General features: G+C 39.5%; 1 protein-coding gene and 1 pseudogene across 2 annotated transcripts in view; both read left to right on the top strand.

The window, feature by feature from the left end:
* METAP1 (methionyl aminopeptidase 1) overlaps positions 1 to 6939 on the top strand; it is a 65976-nt gene extending 59037 nt beyond the window's left edge. Inside the window, exons 10-11 of one of the 2 annotated variants that reach the window (XM_025873491.2) lie at positions 1064 to 1129; positions 5254 to 6939. In XM_025873491.2, the coding sequence (XP_025729276.1) occupies positions 1064 to 1129; positions 5254 to 5417 (230 nt within the window). In that variant the 3' untranslated portion in view covers positions 5418 to 6939. The remainder of the gene's footprint in view (positions 1 to 1063; positions 1130 to 5253) is intronic. The other variant, XM_025873492.2, reaches the window with a different exon arrangement.
* A 3993-nt stretch (positions 6940 to 10932) lies between these two features.
* Positions 10933 to 11648, top strand: LOC141372483 (NADH dehydrogenase [ubiquinone] 1 beta subcomplex subunit 1 pseudogene; annotated as a pseudogene).
* Positions 11649 to 14170: the final 2522 nt, after the last annotated feature.

The raw sequence follows: 14170 nt of genomic DNA on the forward strand, positions 1-14170 counted from the left end.
TATTACATACTTTGAGTTTGACTCATTTTTTACACTCGGAGCCCATACCGTTCTGACTGGCTCTTTGCGAGTGCTCAGTGGCTCGGTGCGGCTGGTGCTGCAGTACTGGGACAGCTCGGCTCCACAGTCCTTTATCCTTTTTTTTTTTTTTTTTAAAGATTTTATTTATTTATTCATGAGAGACAGAGAAGCAGAGGGAGAAGCAGGCTCCCCGCGGAGCAGGGAGCCCAATGCGGGACTCGATCCCAGGACCCTGGGATCATGACCTGAGCCCAAGGCAGACGCTTAACGACTGAGCCACCCAGGCGCCCCCTTTATCCTTTTTCTTTCTGTGACACCACACTGACACTCTCGACATTAAGAAATATATATATATCCTCAAAAAAAAAATACATCCTCAGGGAATATGACCAGTTCTTTATATGTAGTAAGTTGCAGGTCACTGGGAAAGAAAGTTCATGGGATTAGCAATAGAAAGTCAAAATTGTGTTTTGCCTCTCAGATTTTATGACAGTTTACAAACTCCAGATTTTAGAATCTGCAGGGAGTGTATTTTGGCAATACTGAAGATAGTGGCGAGCAGCAGGATAGCTGTTCACAGGGAAAGATGTGCAGGTAGAAACACGTGGGTGAGATGAGACCATACTCAGGAAGAAGGGTGTTTAGTAGATGCAACCTCTGGACACGTGTCCTTCTTTACCAAAGTCACCATCATGAAGAGCAGCCTGAGAGCCAGTCTCTTTGCCATCTGGTGGTCAGGCAGAGCAAATGCACTCACTTGTTTACTGATGCTCACATCTGTTCTTGTGTTTTAATTTGAACTTTAACCTGGTTCTCCATTTTTGTCTGAGATGTCTCCAAAGGTCCGTCCCTCTTTTTACCTTTTGGCCTTTTTTGGAGGATGGCGGGTCTGGATACTTGAATTCATAGTTGTGTTTTTCTTGATGGTCCTGAAAAATACGCTCATATTCGTGAACAGTGTGTACTCTTACCAGTGAGCTGTTCAACAGTACACTCTTGATTTTTTGCTGTGTTTTGAGAATTTTATTTTCTTTAATTTCAGAAAATAAAGCAGTTGGAGTGATGAAGGCGGGCCATGTATTTACAATTGAGCCAATGATTTGTGAAGGTGAGAAAAAGGGATGCTGTCCTGTTCTTTAATTGAATTTTTATTTATTTTTGGCTACTTATCAGATTAGTAGTCTGCTCTGTTTATTTTCTTTTTGGTTCATATCCACTTCTTGTCCCATCTCAAACTCGATTCAGTATCATATGGAGAACTGAGAATCGTATGGGTTGGCAAGAAAGCAATACTTTCTACCTGGTAATTCTGCTGTCAGTAGATGTTCAAGGACTTGAATCCTGGTCCCTTTCCATAAAAGACGCTGTCAAAGGGGGCATTGTTAACAGTCCTGAGCCTCCATTATGTGTAGCTTGCTTGGCAGGGGCCTGGGAGGGGAAGGAAGAAGTAGAGCCACTCACTTTGAGGCAGACATGGGTATATGATTTAATTCTCCACAGCTTGGGAGGTGTTGGTGCTGTCCCCATTACATAGAAGAGCAGCCTTATCCTTGAAGAAGTAACCGGACTAAAGTCACTGAGCTAGTTACGTAGCTAGTGACAGAGTTTGTCAGACTCTAACCTCAGGAGCTGTTCTGCCTCTTCAGGTCGTGTGCTCAGGTTTTCCTGTGAAAGCACAGCCCAGACACATTTAGTGCTGGCAGATTTGTGCCCTCACTGTCACTGGTCCCCGTGGCAGGCTTGTGGCAGTGATGATTAGGACTTCTCACCCAGATGCGCACGTGTTCTCTTCACCTTTCTTCTCAGCCAGTTCTCTGCTGGGATTACGGGATGCAGCAAGGCGGTGGTAGTGGGGCCGGTGTGTCCTGGGGCCCCACTGAAGGGTACCTCCTTTCTGGATCCTTCCAGTCTTTTTTATAATCTGATCTTGGGAGTGACGTCCCATTACTTCTGCCAGATTGCAGTGACTTAGGAGCGAGTCACTAAATCCAGCCCACAGGCTGCTTTATAACATGATCCTTTGCTGCCTTTTCTGTAAAATGGAGATGACAGTCTTGAACCTGTCACCTCCCCAGGGCTGCTGTAAGAATCGAGATGATTTATAGTAGCACAAAATACCTGGTGTACTTTAGAGGGCTGGACAAATGTAAGGTGGTGTTTTAGTCATACTCCTGGAATACAAATAAAGTTCTGATCATGTGGAACCAATTGCAAGGGCAGTGCATATATTAGCAGAGAAAGGCCAGAAGCTGAGTGGAAAGTGTTTTGATTATATACCTATTTTCATTAATTGGTACCTGGTTGGTGAGACATGATGTAGTATTTCCAGGTATAAGCAAATAACTTTCTAAGGAGCCTGGTCAGATAATCATCAAATTATAATGCATATACTTCAGCGTAGCTCAGTGAGGTTAAATCCTACCTCTGGAGTGGAAAGTTTCAAATCCAAAGAGGAATTTGAATTTTCTCAGAATAATATCCAGGTATGTTTGACTTGACATTAGTAAAGAACCTGTTTGAAGCAGATCACAGTAAAGTCAGAGAAGTATTATATCTTAAAATCCAGTTGTGAAAGGTTACTCATTACATCGAAAAATATCCAGTCACTCGTCTTTAGATGTTTGACAAAGCATGAGTTAACGTTCTTCAAGCTACCTCACATTTTTCTTTTTAGGCTGGGATTTAGTATTGCAAAAGTAGGTTACTTCACTGCAGAGTTTATGTTCTAGGATTTTTCTGAGTCAGACCTAATCTTTGATAAAGATTACTTAGAATGAAGAATGTTTTGATTTTTTTGACATCTAATTTGGAGACAAGAAAGTAAGTCTCAAAACATAGTTTTATAGCAGTATCCAGAATTGTAGAACTTTCTCATTTTGCTTCCCTCTCCCCTCCCCCGCTCTCCTCCCTCTGTCTCTCTCTCTCTCTCTCTCTCTCTCTCTCTCTCTCTACTTCTTTCATTGTCCTAGGGCTGTTTTCACTGTCCCTTTGTTAAATTTCTCTAGTCTCAGCCCCTCCCCAACCTATTTTGCTTCATTGTAATTTCTTAACTTCCCTCACCAATCCGTTTCTTTCTCTAAGCCCCTTCTGGTTACAGGCGTGTGTGGTCCACAGAAATTGCACAGTATAATCTGTTCTCACCATCTGTGTGCCTGACATTTAAAGATAATAATCAGGAATTAAATGCTGTAATAAAAGTGTAAAAAGATTATTTCCTTCACAATACACATTGGTTGTAGTTTAGTCAGATTTGTGCCAAAGTTATACCAGGAGAGCTAAATTCATTAATTTAGTTCTTAACTCATAGTTCTGTAATGAGTAGTATCCAATATGTTTTCTAAAATGAAACCCAGTGCCTTTATTTTGGAAATACCATCTTGATTTTGATATTTGGGAGGTATAAAAAATGTGAAAATACAACACACCTGAGGAAATTTAAAATACCGTCATTACTTCATTGGACTAAAGACCAAAATGAAGTTGGAAAGACTAAAACAGTTGAAGTATAAATAGGAATCTTTTATTATTACTATTATTATCATTATTATTACTGAAGTATAATTGACATACAATGTTATATTAGTTTCAGGTGTCCAATAAACATACTGACTGGACAGTATTGTATCAGTGCTCATCATGATAAGTATAGTCACCATCTGTCAACATACAGCATTACAATATTATTGATTATATTCCCCAGGCTGTACTACTTTCATCTCTGTGATTTACTTATTTTATAACTGGAAGTTTGTACCTCTTAATTCCCATTATATTACACACACACACACACACACAGCCCGCCATGTATCTCCCCTCTGGTAACCACCAGTTTGTTCTCTGTATTTAAGAGTCTGTTTGATTATTCATTTGTTTTGTTTTTTGTTTTTCACATATAAGTGAAATCATAGGCTTTTTTTCTTTCTCTGTCTGATTTATTTCACCTACCATAATACCCTCTAGGTCTATCCATGTTGTGGCATATGGCACGATCTCATCCTTTTTCATGGCTATGTGGCATTCCATTGTGTATGTATACCGTACCCTCTCATCCATTCATCTATCAGTGGACACTTGGATTGCTTCCATATCTTGGCTACATGCTGCAATAAATGTGGGGAGGTATATATCTTTTTGAATTAGTGTTTTTGTTTCTTTGGGTAAATACCTAATAGTGGAATTACTCTATTGTTTGGTAATTCTATTTTTAATTTTTTGAGGAACCTACACACTGTTTTTCACAGAGGGTGTGCCAGTTTGTATTCCTACTAACAGTCCCTGTGGGTTCCCTTTTCTCTATTTCCTCACCAACGCGTGTTGTCTTTTTGATTTTAGCCATTCTGACAGGTGTGAGGTGATACCTCATTGTGGTTTTGATTTGCATTTCCCTGATTATTAGTGATGCTGAGCATCTTTCCATGTGTTTGTTGTCTATTTGTATGTCTTTGGAAAAATATCTATTCATGTCTTCTGCCCGTTTTTAATTGGATTATTTGTGTGGGGAGGGATTTGGTGTTGAGGTGTATACATTCTTTATGTATTTTGGATATCAACCCCTTATTGGATATATCATTTGCAAATATCTTCTCCCATTCATTAGGCTACTTTTCTGTTTTGTTGATGGTGTCTTATGCTGTGCAAAAGCTTTTTATTTTGGTGTAGCTCCAATAGTTTATTTATTTTTTCAAGATTTATCTATTTATTTGAGAAGAGGGGCAGGGGGAGGAGCTGAGGGAGAAAGAAAATCTCAAGCAGACTCCACGCTCAGCACGGAGCCCAAGGCAGGGCCCAGTCTCACCACCCAAGATCATGACCTGAGCCAAAACCACGATTTGGACGCTTACCCGGCTGAGCCACCCAGAGACCCCTAATACTTTATTTTTGCTTTTGTTTCCCTTGCCCGAGGAGACAGATTCATAAATATGTTGATGAGGCTGATGTCCAGGGATTACTGCCTATGTTTTCTTTAAGGAGTTCCATCGTTTCAGGTCTTACATTCAAGTCTTTAATTTATTTTGAGTTTATTTTTATGTGTGGTGGTAAGAACATGGTCCAGTTTCATTCTTTTGCATGTATCTGTCCACCGTTTGTAAATAGGAGTGTTCATAGTGAATTTTCTAATTGTTTCTGTGATATCCAAGGATGTAGGAGTACATGCAAATAGACTTACCTAGAGAGTTTGTTTAGAAAACTGAGCGGTAGAATTAAGAAACTATTCTTGTTTGTTTGTTTAAGGCGGGTGGCAGGATGAAACCTGGCCAGATGGTTGGACTGCGGTGACGAGAGATGGAAAGCGATCTGCGCAGTTCGAGCATACCCTGCTGGTCACGGACACTGGCTGTGAAATCCTGACGCGGCGACTCGACAGCACGCGGCCTCACTTCATGTCCCAATTTTAATTTCTCCCGAGATGGCACATCTCGATAATACCTTCTGGCTGTACTATGCATTTTATAGGGAGTACAGAATGGAAGAGGAAATTTTTATTACTTGTTTTGTTTTGACTATAGATAAGGAAGGACTACAGCATTGGATGTGTGTCCTCCAGAACTTGTCTTGGGTCTGAAAAAGCTGAGAAGAATAAAGGAGACATTCTCACCTCTTTTCATTGCTCCCCTCTCCCTCCAGAAATCTCTGCACCCCTGTTTTCTCACTTGGCCTTTGAGCACTTTTTACTTAAACCTGCTTCTAGTTGCTTTTATCACTGCCACAACTGGGCCAGCAAGAGCCGGCTGCTCTCCAGGTGAATGTGGAAGATGAGAATCCTTGAAACTTTAGCAACATACATTGTTCCAGATTTTTTTTATTATATATGTATGGAAATATATATGTATACATTTTAAATTCCATGTATGTGATTACCGAACACTAAATGACCTGGGTTTTTGTTGATTCTGCTCTGACAGGGTTATATGCTGTCCTAAATGGACCCATAGTTTGCAGTGATTTATTTCGCAGTTGGGAATTGGCCTCCCTCCTTCCCCATGCTGATTATTTACCCTTGTAATTGTGTGTAAGGAAGCACTCGGTCAGTGAGACTTTCTCTCCAATGTGGACTCTGTCAGTGAATGGATGTGGCAACAGTCACTTTGGAAAAGGGTTGTCAGGTTTTTAAAAATCTAGTTTATGGCAAAAATAGCCATGCTTCACATGGTAACTGGCTGTCACAGAGCATGAGAATTTTGTAATACGTTGCTATTTCAGACCTCCGTTTGGTCGAAATGGGAGGGAGAAAGCTCCCTTTCTTCCCCTCTGTTGTATTTCAAGGGCACACCTTGGAGATATTCAGAGAAGGGTGAAGGTTGCACTGTGGAGGTTGATGGGAAGAGACAGTTCTGAAATCTCTTTAGCAGCGAGCAGAGTAAGTCTGGTGGGCTCTTAGCTTCTGACATTTAGTAAACCTGGTAGTGATGAATAAAGGAACTTCTTTCAAGACTGGACTGTTTCCTTGCAGTAGAGATGCAGCTGTCCATGGTGTGTTGAAAACACACTTTACCTTTACATGGTTGGGAACCTCATTAGAAATGACCTCAGCTGCCCAGTACCTGTGTTCCTTTCAGTAGTTGATTCCAAATGGGAGTGTATCCAGTGAACACATATCAGATCGAAGCTACTGTCATTGGAGTGTACTTGATTACTGGGTATCTGGTAACTTTCTTCTAACATAATTTGATACCACTGACATGTTAATACGAGAACATCTTTCCCAGAGTGCCTCAGACCTTTATTGCTTTAAAAGAATTATGATAATGTTTTCATTACTTTTATTATTTTAATGATTTAGTGAAGTGACTGAATCTGGTATAGACTTTTGGGGGTATGTGTGTGAAGTTTTTTATCAAACTGTAATATTTGTGAATGGAATGCCTTGCAATATGAATGTTAATATAATGTGTTAAAGGGAGATTAAAAGTTTGAATGATTATCCTGTGTGTAGTCATTAACTTTGCTGCATTTGTTTGGGATTTCAGAGGGCAGTGGTGGGGAATAGGGTGGCTGATTTCATCATCTCAAATAAACTCATGACCATTGGAGTAAAAAGAGTTTTTTTGAGTTTAATAACTCCGTAAAAATTCCAGTACTGTTTGGTTCAGCAGGGTCCATCAGCATTTGAGAGGCAACCGTGTTTGTGAGAGCTAATTTTAAGATAGAATGCTAATTTTAAGATAGAATTAGGGGAGCATTTTATGGACTGATCGTGGAATTAAGAGTGAGGGCTTCTTTGGTATCATTAGAAAATAAGCTCAAGGGGAAAAAAACTCTTAATGGGGTAGTTTTTTTGTAAAAAGATAAACCAACACATTGGTGATGATGCTTTTTTCGGTTTGGGAGATTTCAAAACAATATGGGCTCTAGTCTAATTGTAAATATCTAATTTCAGATGTTTATTAGATTTAGATGAAAACATCAAGTTGTATCATTCTGCCAACTTTTCAAAATAAGTCAGTATATTAAGTTTTCATTTTTTGTATTAACTTAAAATAATACATATATTTTTTCCTGCTACTCCATCCCCCTTGGGATTATAATTTAGAAGCATGGAAACATGTTTGCCTTTTATCTTCGTTTTATGTCTTTTGCTGATAAAATGGATTAAGGTGCATTAGAACCCACTCACTGACACTTCATTTTTTTTTCACTGACACTTTTATATCACTTGCCACAGGTCAAAATTAATAGGAGGAGGGTTAGGAATTTGCCATCTTAGCTTGATTCCTTTGTTCTGTAACCACTTCTGGGTCTTTCTGTTTGGTGAAAATTGAAGGCCTGGTGCTTCACTTGGGGAAGGCCCCCCAAATCACCCTCATGGTATGTTAGCTGTTTCTTCTTAAAAAATTATTTTTACTTCCAACTTTTTATTCTGAAAATTTTCAGATTTACAGAAAAGTCTAAATATAGTACAACGAAATAATCCTAAATCCTTTTCCTTTTTTTTAAAAAATATTTATTTGACAGAGACAGAGCGAGAGAGGAACACAAGCAGGGGGAGTGGGAGAGGGAGAAGCAGACTTCCCGCGGAACAGGGAGCCCGATGTGGGGCTCGATCCCAGGACCCTGGGACCATGACCTGAGCCGAAGGCAGACGCTTAACGACTGAGCCACCCAAGCGCCCCCGTAAATCCTTTTCCTGTGTTCAGCACCTGCTCTTTTGCTGCATCTCTCTTGAGGCACTTTCCTTTTGAAAGCAGTGGCACCACACTTCACTCATTACTATTGAACCCTGTCTGTTACACCATAAGCACATTTCCTACCTGATCGTGATACAGTTACTGCACCCAAGGAATTTAACATTGATACAGAATTATCTAATGTATAGTACACATCCGTGAATCTCCATTTTTCCCAAATGTTCTTTAAAGCTTTTCTTCTTTTGTAAAATCCAGGATCCAAACTCGTAGCATTTGTTTATCCTGTATCTGTAGTCTTTATTCTAGAACAAGCCTACCTTTTTTTTCAATTTTTATTATTTATTTTGAGAGAGAACTCATGCACGCATGGGGGCGGAGAGGGGCAGAGGGAAACTCAAACTCCATGCTGAGTGCAGAGTCTGACTCGGGGCTCGATCTCAGGACCCTGAGATCATGAGCCGAAATCAAGAGTCGGATGCTTGACCGACTGAGCCACCCAGGCGCCCCCAAAAAGTCTACCTTTTTTGATGTTTTATGAAATTGACACTGAAGAAGCAAGCCAGTTAGCTTGTATAATTCTGTATTTCTCTGTTTCTCATGAGTAGGTTTAAGATAAGTATTTGGCAGAAGAGTCCATTGATGGTACGTGGTGTGTCTCATTCATGGTGTCACATCACATCAGGAGACAGTGTTATTGTCACATTGCCAGTATAAGTTTGGTCACTTGCCCTGTCAGATCTTTCCATTTTAAGAATATCTTTTCTTAAGCAAATAATCTGGGAGGAGATACCTGGAAACCATTTTGGTATCCTGTTCACTCCATGGTTTTGACATTCATCGATAATCCTTGCCAGGGTCCATTATTTTATGACATTCAAGTTGACTTCAAGTTGAGATTTTCTAAGTTTAGCATTTCATCTACATTTATTAGCTGGCACTCTTTTACAAAGAAGCATTTTTTCCCCCATTCTACCCACTGTTTTTGAGTATCCATGTGAGCTCATCAATTCTTAAAAATTCTATTTAATTACTGTACTTGTTCCAAATTTGGCCAGCAGAAGCACCTTTCAGCTCATTCATGTGTCATTTTGACCTGTGCCTATCGGCCTTTGTGCACTTTCTTGCTTTTTGCCGTAAGCAAGATGTAGGTTTACCACCTAGTTTTCCTGTCCCACAGTGGGACGGGCTGTTCCTCCAAGGAGTCCTAGTTTCTTTTCCTGGGGAAAGGTATTTGGAAATCATCTGGGTAATACTGGGTGTCATGGTTTCCAGTCACCTTCAGGGAGCAGAGCCAGGAAGCGCATTTTTTATAAATCCTGAGTTCATTCTGATACTTTCAAATTAACACTAATCTTCCTCACCTTTTCCTGTTTCCTGTTTCATATTTGTATCTGCTTTAAACCATGGTGAGAACTTTGGTTCTGAATAACAATATTTACTTATTTGCTTGATTCTACAGGACATGTAAAATTTAGAATTACTATATCAAAATCACTAACAACAATGAACGTAAGTGCAAAATTTGTGATTTTTATTTTTGGGACACGACTCACTGTGGGAGCCCAGAGTATTGGTTTAAAAATTACACCAAGTAATTTTGTTCCTACTGTATTAGAAATTTCATAAACTGTGAGCTACTTTTTAACAATGGATACAATGAATGTTGGGGGCAAAACATACAGTAGGAGCGGGGAGGATATTTTAGTGGTCTGGGAGTTAGAAATATGGAACTGTTGGAGAGAATGTGATAAGATTCCATCTACATTTGGTGTTTGACTTCTACCAAGCTCTGTAGCTACAAGAGGAGCAAATTACACCACTGTGTAATGTGGATGTGTGGCCCATTTTCCAGTAGAGAAGAGCACCCGGACTTAAATGCTTTAGGAACAAATTGTTTCACAATGTAGGCTACATTATGCTAATATCCTAAAGGTTTTTAATGTGTTGTTTCATCTTAAAAATGAACATGCAAGGAAAGTTTAGCTTAGCAGCCTAGGTTCCGTGCATGGGAATTCCCTGGCTCTGCCGTGTTTGAACTCCGAGGAGCAAGCAGTCTTTGGTGGCAGCCTCCCTCTTTACCTCTTCTTCCTTTTGGTGCTAATTATGAAAAAGAAGAATAGTGGTTTGTATTTGGTGATTTTGAGAAAAAGGAAGCAGGAATAAGGTGCCCTTGGCTACCTGTTACCATCTGCTTTTTATTTTGGGGACTGTGGATGAGCAAAAACAAAACTGTCAGTCTACTGCGATTCTGTGGTTATATTTAAAAATGTGTTAACACTGGTGTATATCTTACTCCAATGTGCCAAACAGTAAGTGGAACACTTGAGGAAGGGCTTCCTGGAAAGTTACCAGTAATACGTTTGTTACAGCTCAAAGTATTTTAAAAAATTTTTTATGGATGCTTAATCTTTTTACCATTGTAAAGCCTTTAGGAGAGTAATTGCTTACATCTCCTGGGTGCTTAGCCCTTTTACTGTTACCCCCGCCACCTCATCCCACTCCCAAGAACAAACATGCTAACACTTTCCAAAACCCGTAGGTACATCTGTACTTTGGTGTCACCAAGAAGGGCACAAAACCAACAATCAGGACCCCAGGGCTCTGATTTCTCTAATTTTTTACTTGGTTGCATGACTTAAGACAAATCACCATACTTCTGTGTGGAGACCTCCTATTTGTGGAATGATATCATAACTTAGGAACTGTTTTATTCTATGGATAATGTGACTATAAAACAAATTTGCATTATTTCAGTAGTTGGGTCAGGGGACAACAGAAAACTCAGGCTAGAATTTTTAAAACTTCGAGGTCCCAATCCGCAGCTTCCGCCGCCGCCGGTGGTTGGGTCGTCGCTGCCCTTGGTCGTGGGGTCGTTTTTGGCATCAAGGCCGCAGCACTCAGGATGAACGTAATTCAGATTGTTCGTGACCACTGGGTACATATACTTGTGCCCATGGGGTTTGTCCTTGATGTTATCTAGACAGAAAGAATGATGAAAAGCTGACTGCCTTCCGGAACAAAAGTTTGTTGTTTAAAAGGGAATTGAGACCCAATGAAGAAGTCACCTGGAAGTAAAGGCCCCCATGACTGAATTACAGAGTGTTCATATTTTAAAAATTAGGAGAGAAATAACACATTCGTTATTTAAAAAAAAATAATAAAAAACTTCATTAGTAAATCTGAGCCCTGAGTGATTCTGAGGAAACAAAATAGCCAAGGATAAGAACTTTTAGTGTGAAGATGTGTATTAGAGAAAGAGCAGTAGATATTTTAAAGCACATTTTCACTGTTTATCTTGCTTCATATAGCCTGGTTTTGGGAATCAAGAACATTTGAGTCCATTTTAAACTGGAGGTGGTTCCATGGTGGATTAGCACTCCTTTCTTGAAAAGAACATTTGCAAAATTTATCTCATCACAAGGAATTCTGGTATGATGTCCACTTTGATAAAAACCAGTCTGCTTGAAAGGCATCCCATCCGCTTTGTGCCCATAAAGAAAAATTCCAGCAAAGGAATTTGTATAATGGAGAACTTTGTATATCCCTGTTCACTTTGTAATTGTTTCCTTAAAGACACAATTCCCTTAGTTCTATGCATTTATCTAAATCTCTCTTGAAATATAATGTTTTCCAAATGTGTTTGTGGTGTACTTTTTCTAAAGGGTATTTGCTGACAAAGAATCTGATCGTGCATATTAACTGAAACATTATTGGCTGAATCCAAAGTTGGTTTTTTTCCTGGGTCATAAAGTGACTCTAGGCCCAAAGTACTGTCAGTTACTTTAGGACTTTGATCACCATCTTAATTGACAGATTGGTAGCCAAGCAGAAAATGTTCTGAAGCATTCTGTGCATGGGAAATATGTTCCCCCATCCCCAGATCAACAAACGTTTTGAGAATTACCAGCTATGTATAATTTTGCATTCAAATGGGATAAATGGAAATAGTATTATGTTTTTTGGAGCATTTTTTGTTTGGTTTAAGTTGCAGACACATGAGCTGGTTCCCTGTGACAGAGTTTTGGATATAATGCAGTTTTCCCCTGCCTCCATCTCCCACAACCTCATCATTCTATATGTTCATACTTTATAGATTGGTTCTCTGCATGTAATAAAGAACTTGTTCCAAGTCAGACATAGTCTGTATATGGACTATCTTACTCCAGTGAACATCAGTAGGGTTAAATAGAATAGCACACCATGCTGAAAATGGATATGCAAGCAAGATTTGAAAATGTTAGCTAGGTAGAGGAAGAATTTTCAGTAAAATGGATGCTTAGTTTGTTTGTTTTTGCTTTTTTTTTTGAGAGAAACTGTGAGCATGAGTGGGGGGAGGGGCAGAGGGAGAGAATCTCAAGCAGACCCCCCTCTGAATGTGGAGCCCGATGCAGGGCCAGTCCCATGACCCATAAGATCACAACTTGAGCCGAAACCAAGAGTTGGACATTTAACCGACTGAGCACCCAGGAGCTGCCAAAGTTAGTTCTTAATACAGTACTTAAAAATACATTTTACTAGCTTTCATGAAATACACAATGGGTTAGCCATTTGTGTTAAAATTATGTATCTGTCCAAGAAAGCAGTTTAAGATACTTAAAAAAAATTCCCAGCAATACTTCTAAAGCGGTAGACTCCTAATTTCGGACAAGATTTGCTGACGTACACAGTGAGTGGGTTTTAGCCGTTTGATCTATACCTTCTTCCAAAACCTATTTTGCCTAGCATTATACAGAACATCCTAGATGCCATCTAAGAGGCTGTATTAAAAGGATCTTGAAAAGGCTTTATAGTCCCATGATCCAATAATCTTTGTAATAAGGATCTTACAAACTTGATTGCTTCTACTAGTTCTTTGAAAAGAGACAATTGTGCTTTCAGCCAGGAAATGCTCATACTTGTTAAACCGAATTAGCTGGCTCAAGAGTATGTACTTAACTGTGACAGAAATGAGAAGTAAACTCCCTAATTGGCCAGCTACAAGAATTGGAGTTTTTATATTTTAAAATAGCTTTACTTTCTTACATTGGTGAACATTAAAATGCCATCTCATTTGTGTATACCCTCATTATATGAGAAGAAAAGTAATGGGGATAAAAACTTTTTAAAGAATTACTAGCTCTCCATTATTATCCCACATGTCCGTTTTCTTAGTGCAATTGCTCAAGGTAATAATATACTTTGTTCCTGGAACGCTAGGCTAAATCAAACCTGATTAAAAGCCTATTTCTTATAGCTTCGGTAGAAGCTAGTTTTAATTTCTTCTTCCAGTTTTCTCAGGGCAATAGTTTGGGGCCATTTGGGCCCCTAGTGCAACTCCTGCCCTCTAGGTAAAATGAAAAACTAGTTGCACTACCTGGCCCTACACCAAAGATCCAAAAAGGAGAGGTCCTGACCACAATTGCCACTTTTCTACTTTTCAGTCAACTAAATAATGCTCAGAAACACCACCTTTTTATAGGAGCAATTAAGCCACATCGATCAAAAATATTAAAATAGGGGCGCCTGGGTGGCTGTCATTAAGCATCTGCCTTCGGCTCAGGTCATGATCCCAGGGTCCTGCGATCGAGCCCTGCTTTGGGCTCCCTGCTCCGCGGAAGGCTTGCCTCTCCCTCTCCCCCTGCTTGTGTTCCCTCTCTGTGTCTCTAATAAATAAAATCTTTAAAAAAAGTATTAAAACAATAAAAAACACATGGCTTCAATTCAACCAAGAGATCTATGTGCATGGCACATGCAAGGTGCTGATACAGTCTGCAATATGCTTTGTGTAATTTTAAAGGATATGTATAAATGGTATTAACATGCATTGAAAATTCTGGGAAGATATATAAACTTAACAGCAGTCAACTTTTTATTGTGGGAGGGGAGTGCTGCTCTTCTTTCTTATGTAATTTTCTCTCAGATATGTTTTGGTTTTTTTTTTTCCAGTATCAATGGATTACCTGGATGGGAAGACTATGCATCATTTTTGCTTCTTTATATTGCTCAGAAAACGTAAATGTTACTTAAGAGCACCACGAAGACTG

The sequence above is a fragment of the Callorhinus ursinus genome, unplaced genomic scaffold, assembly GCF_003265705.2.
Source record: "Callorhinus ursinus isolate GAN/ISIS: 27379988/994484 unplaced genomic scaffold, GSC_fseal_2.0 scaffold4, whole genome shotgun sequence".
NCBI lineage: Eukaryota > Metazoa > Chordata > Mammalia > Carnivora > Otariidae > Callorhinus > Callorhinus ursinus.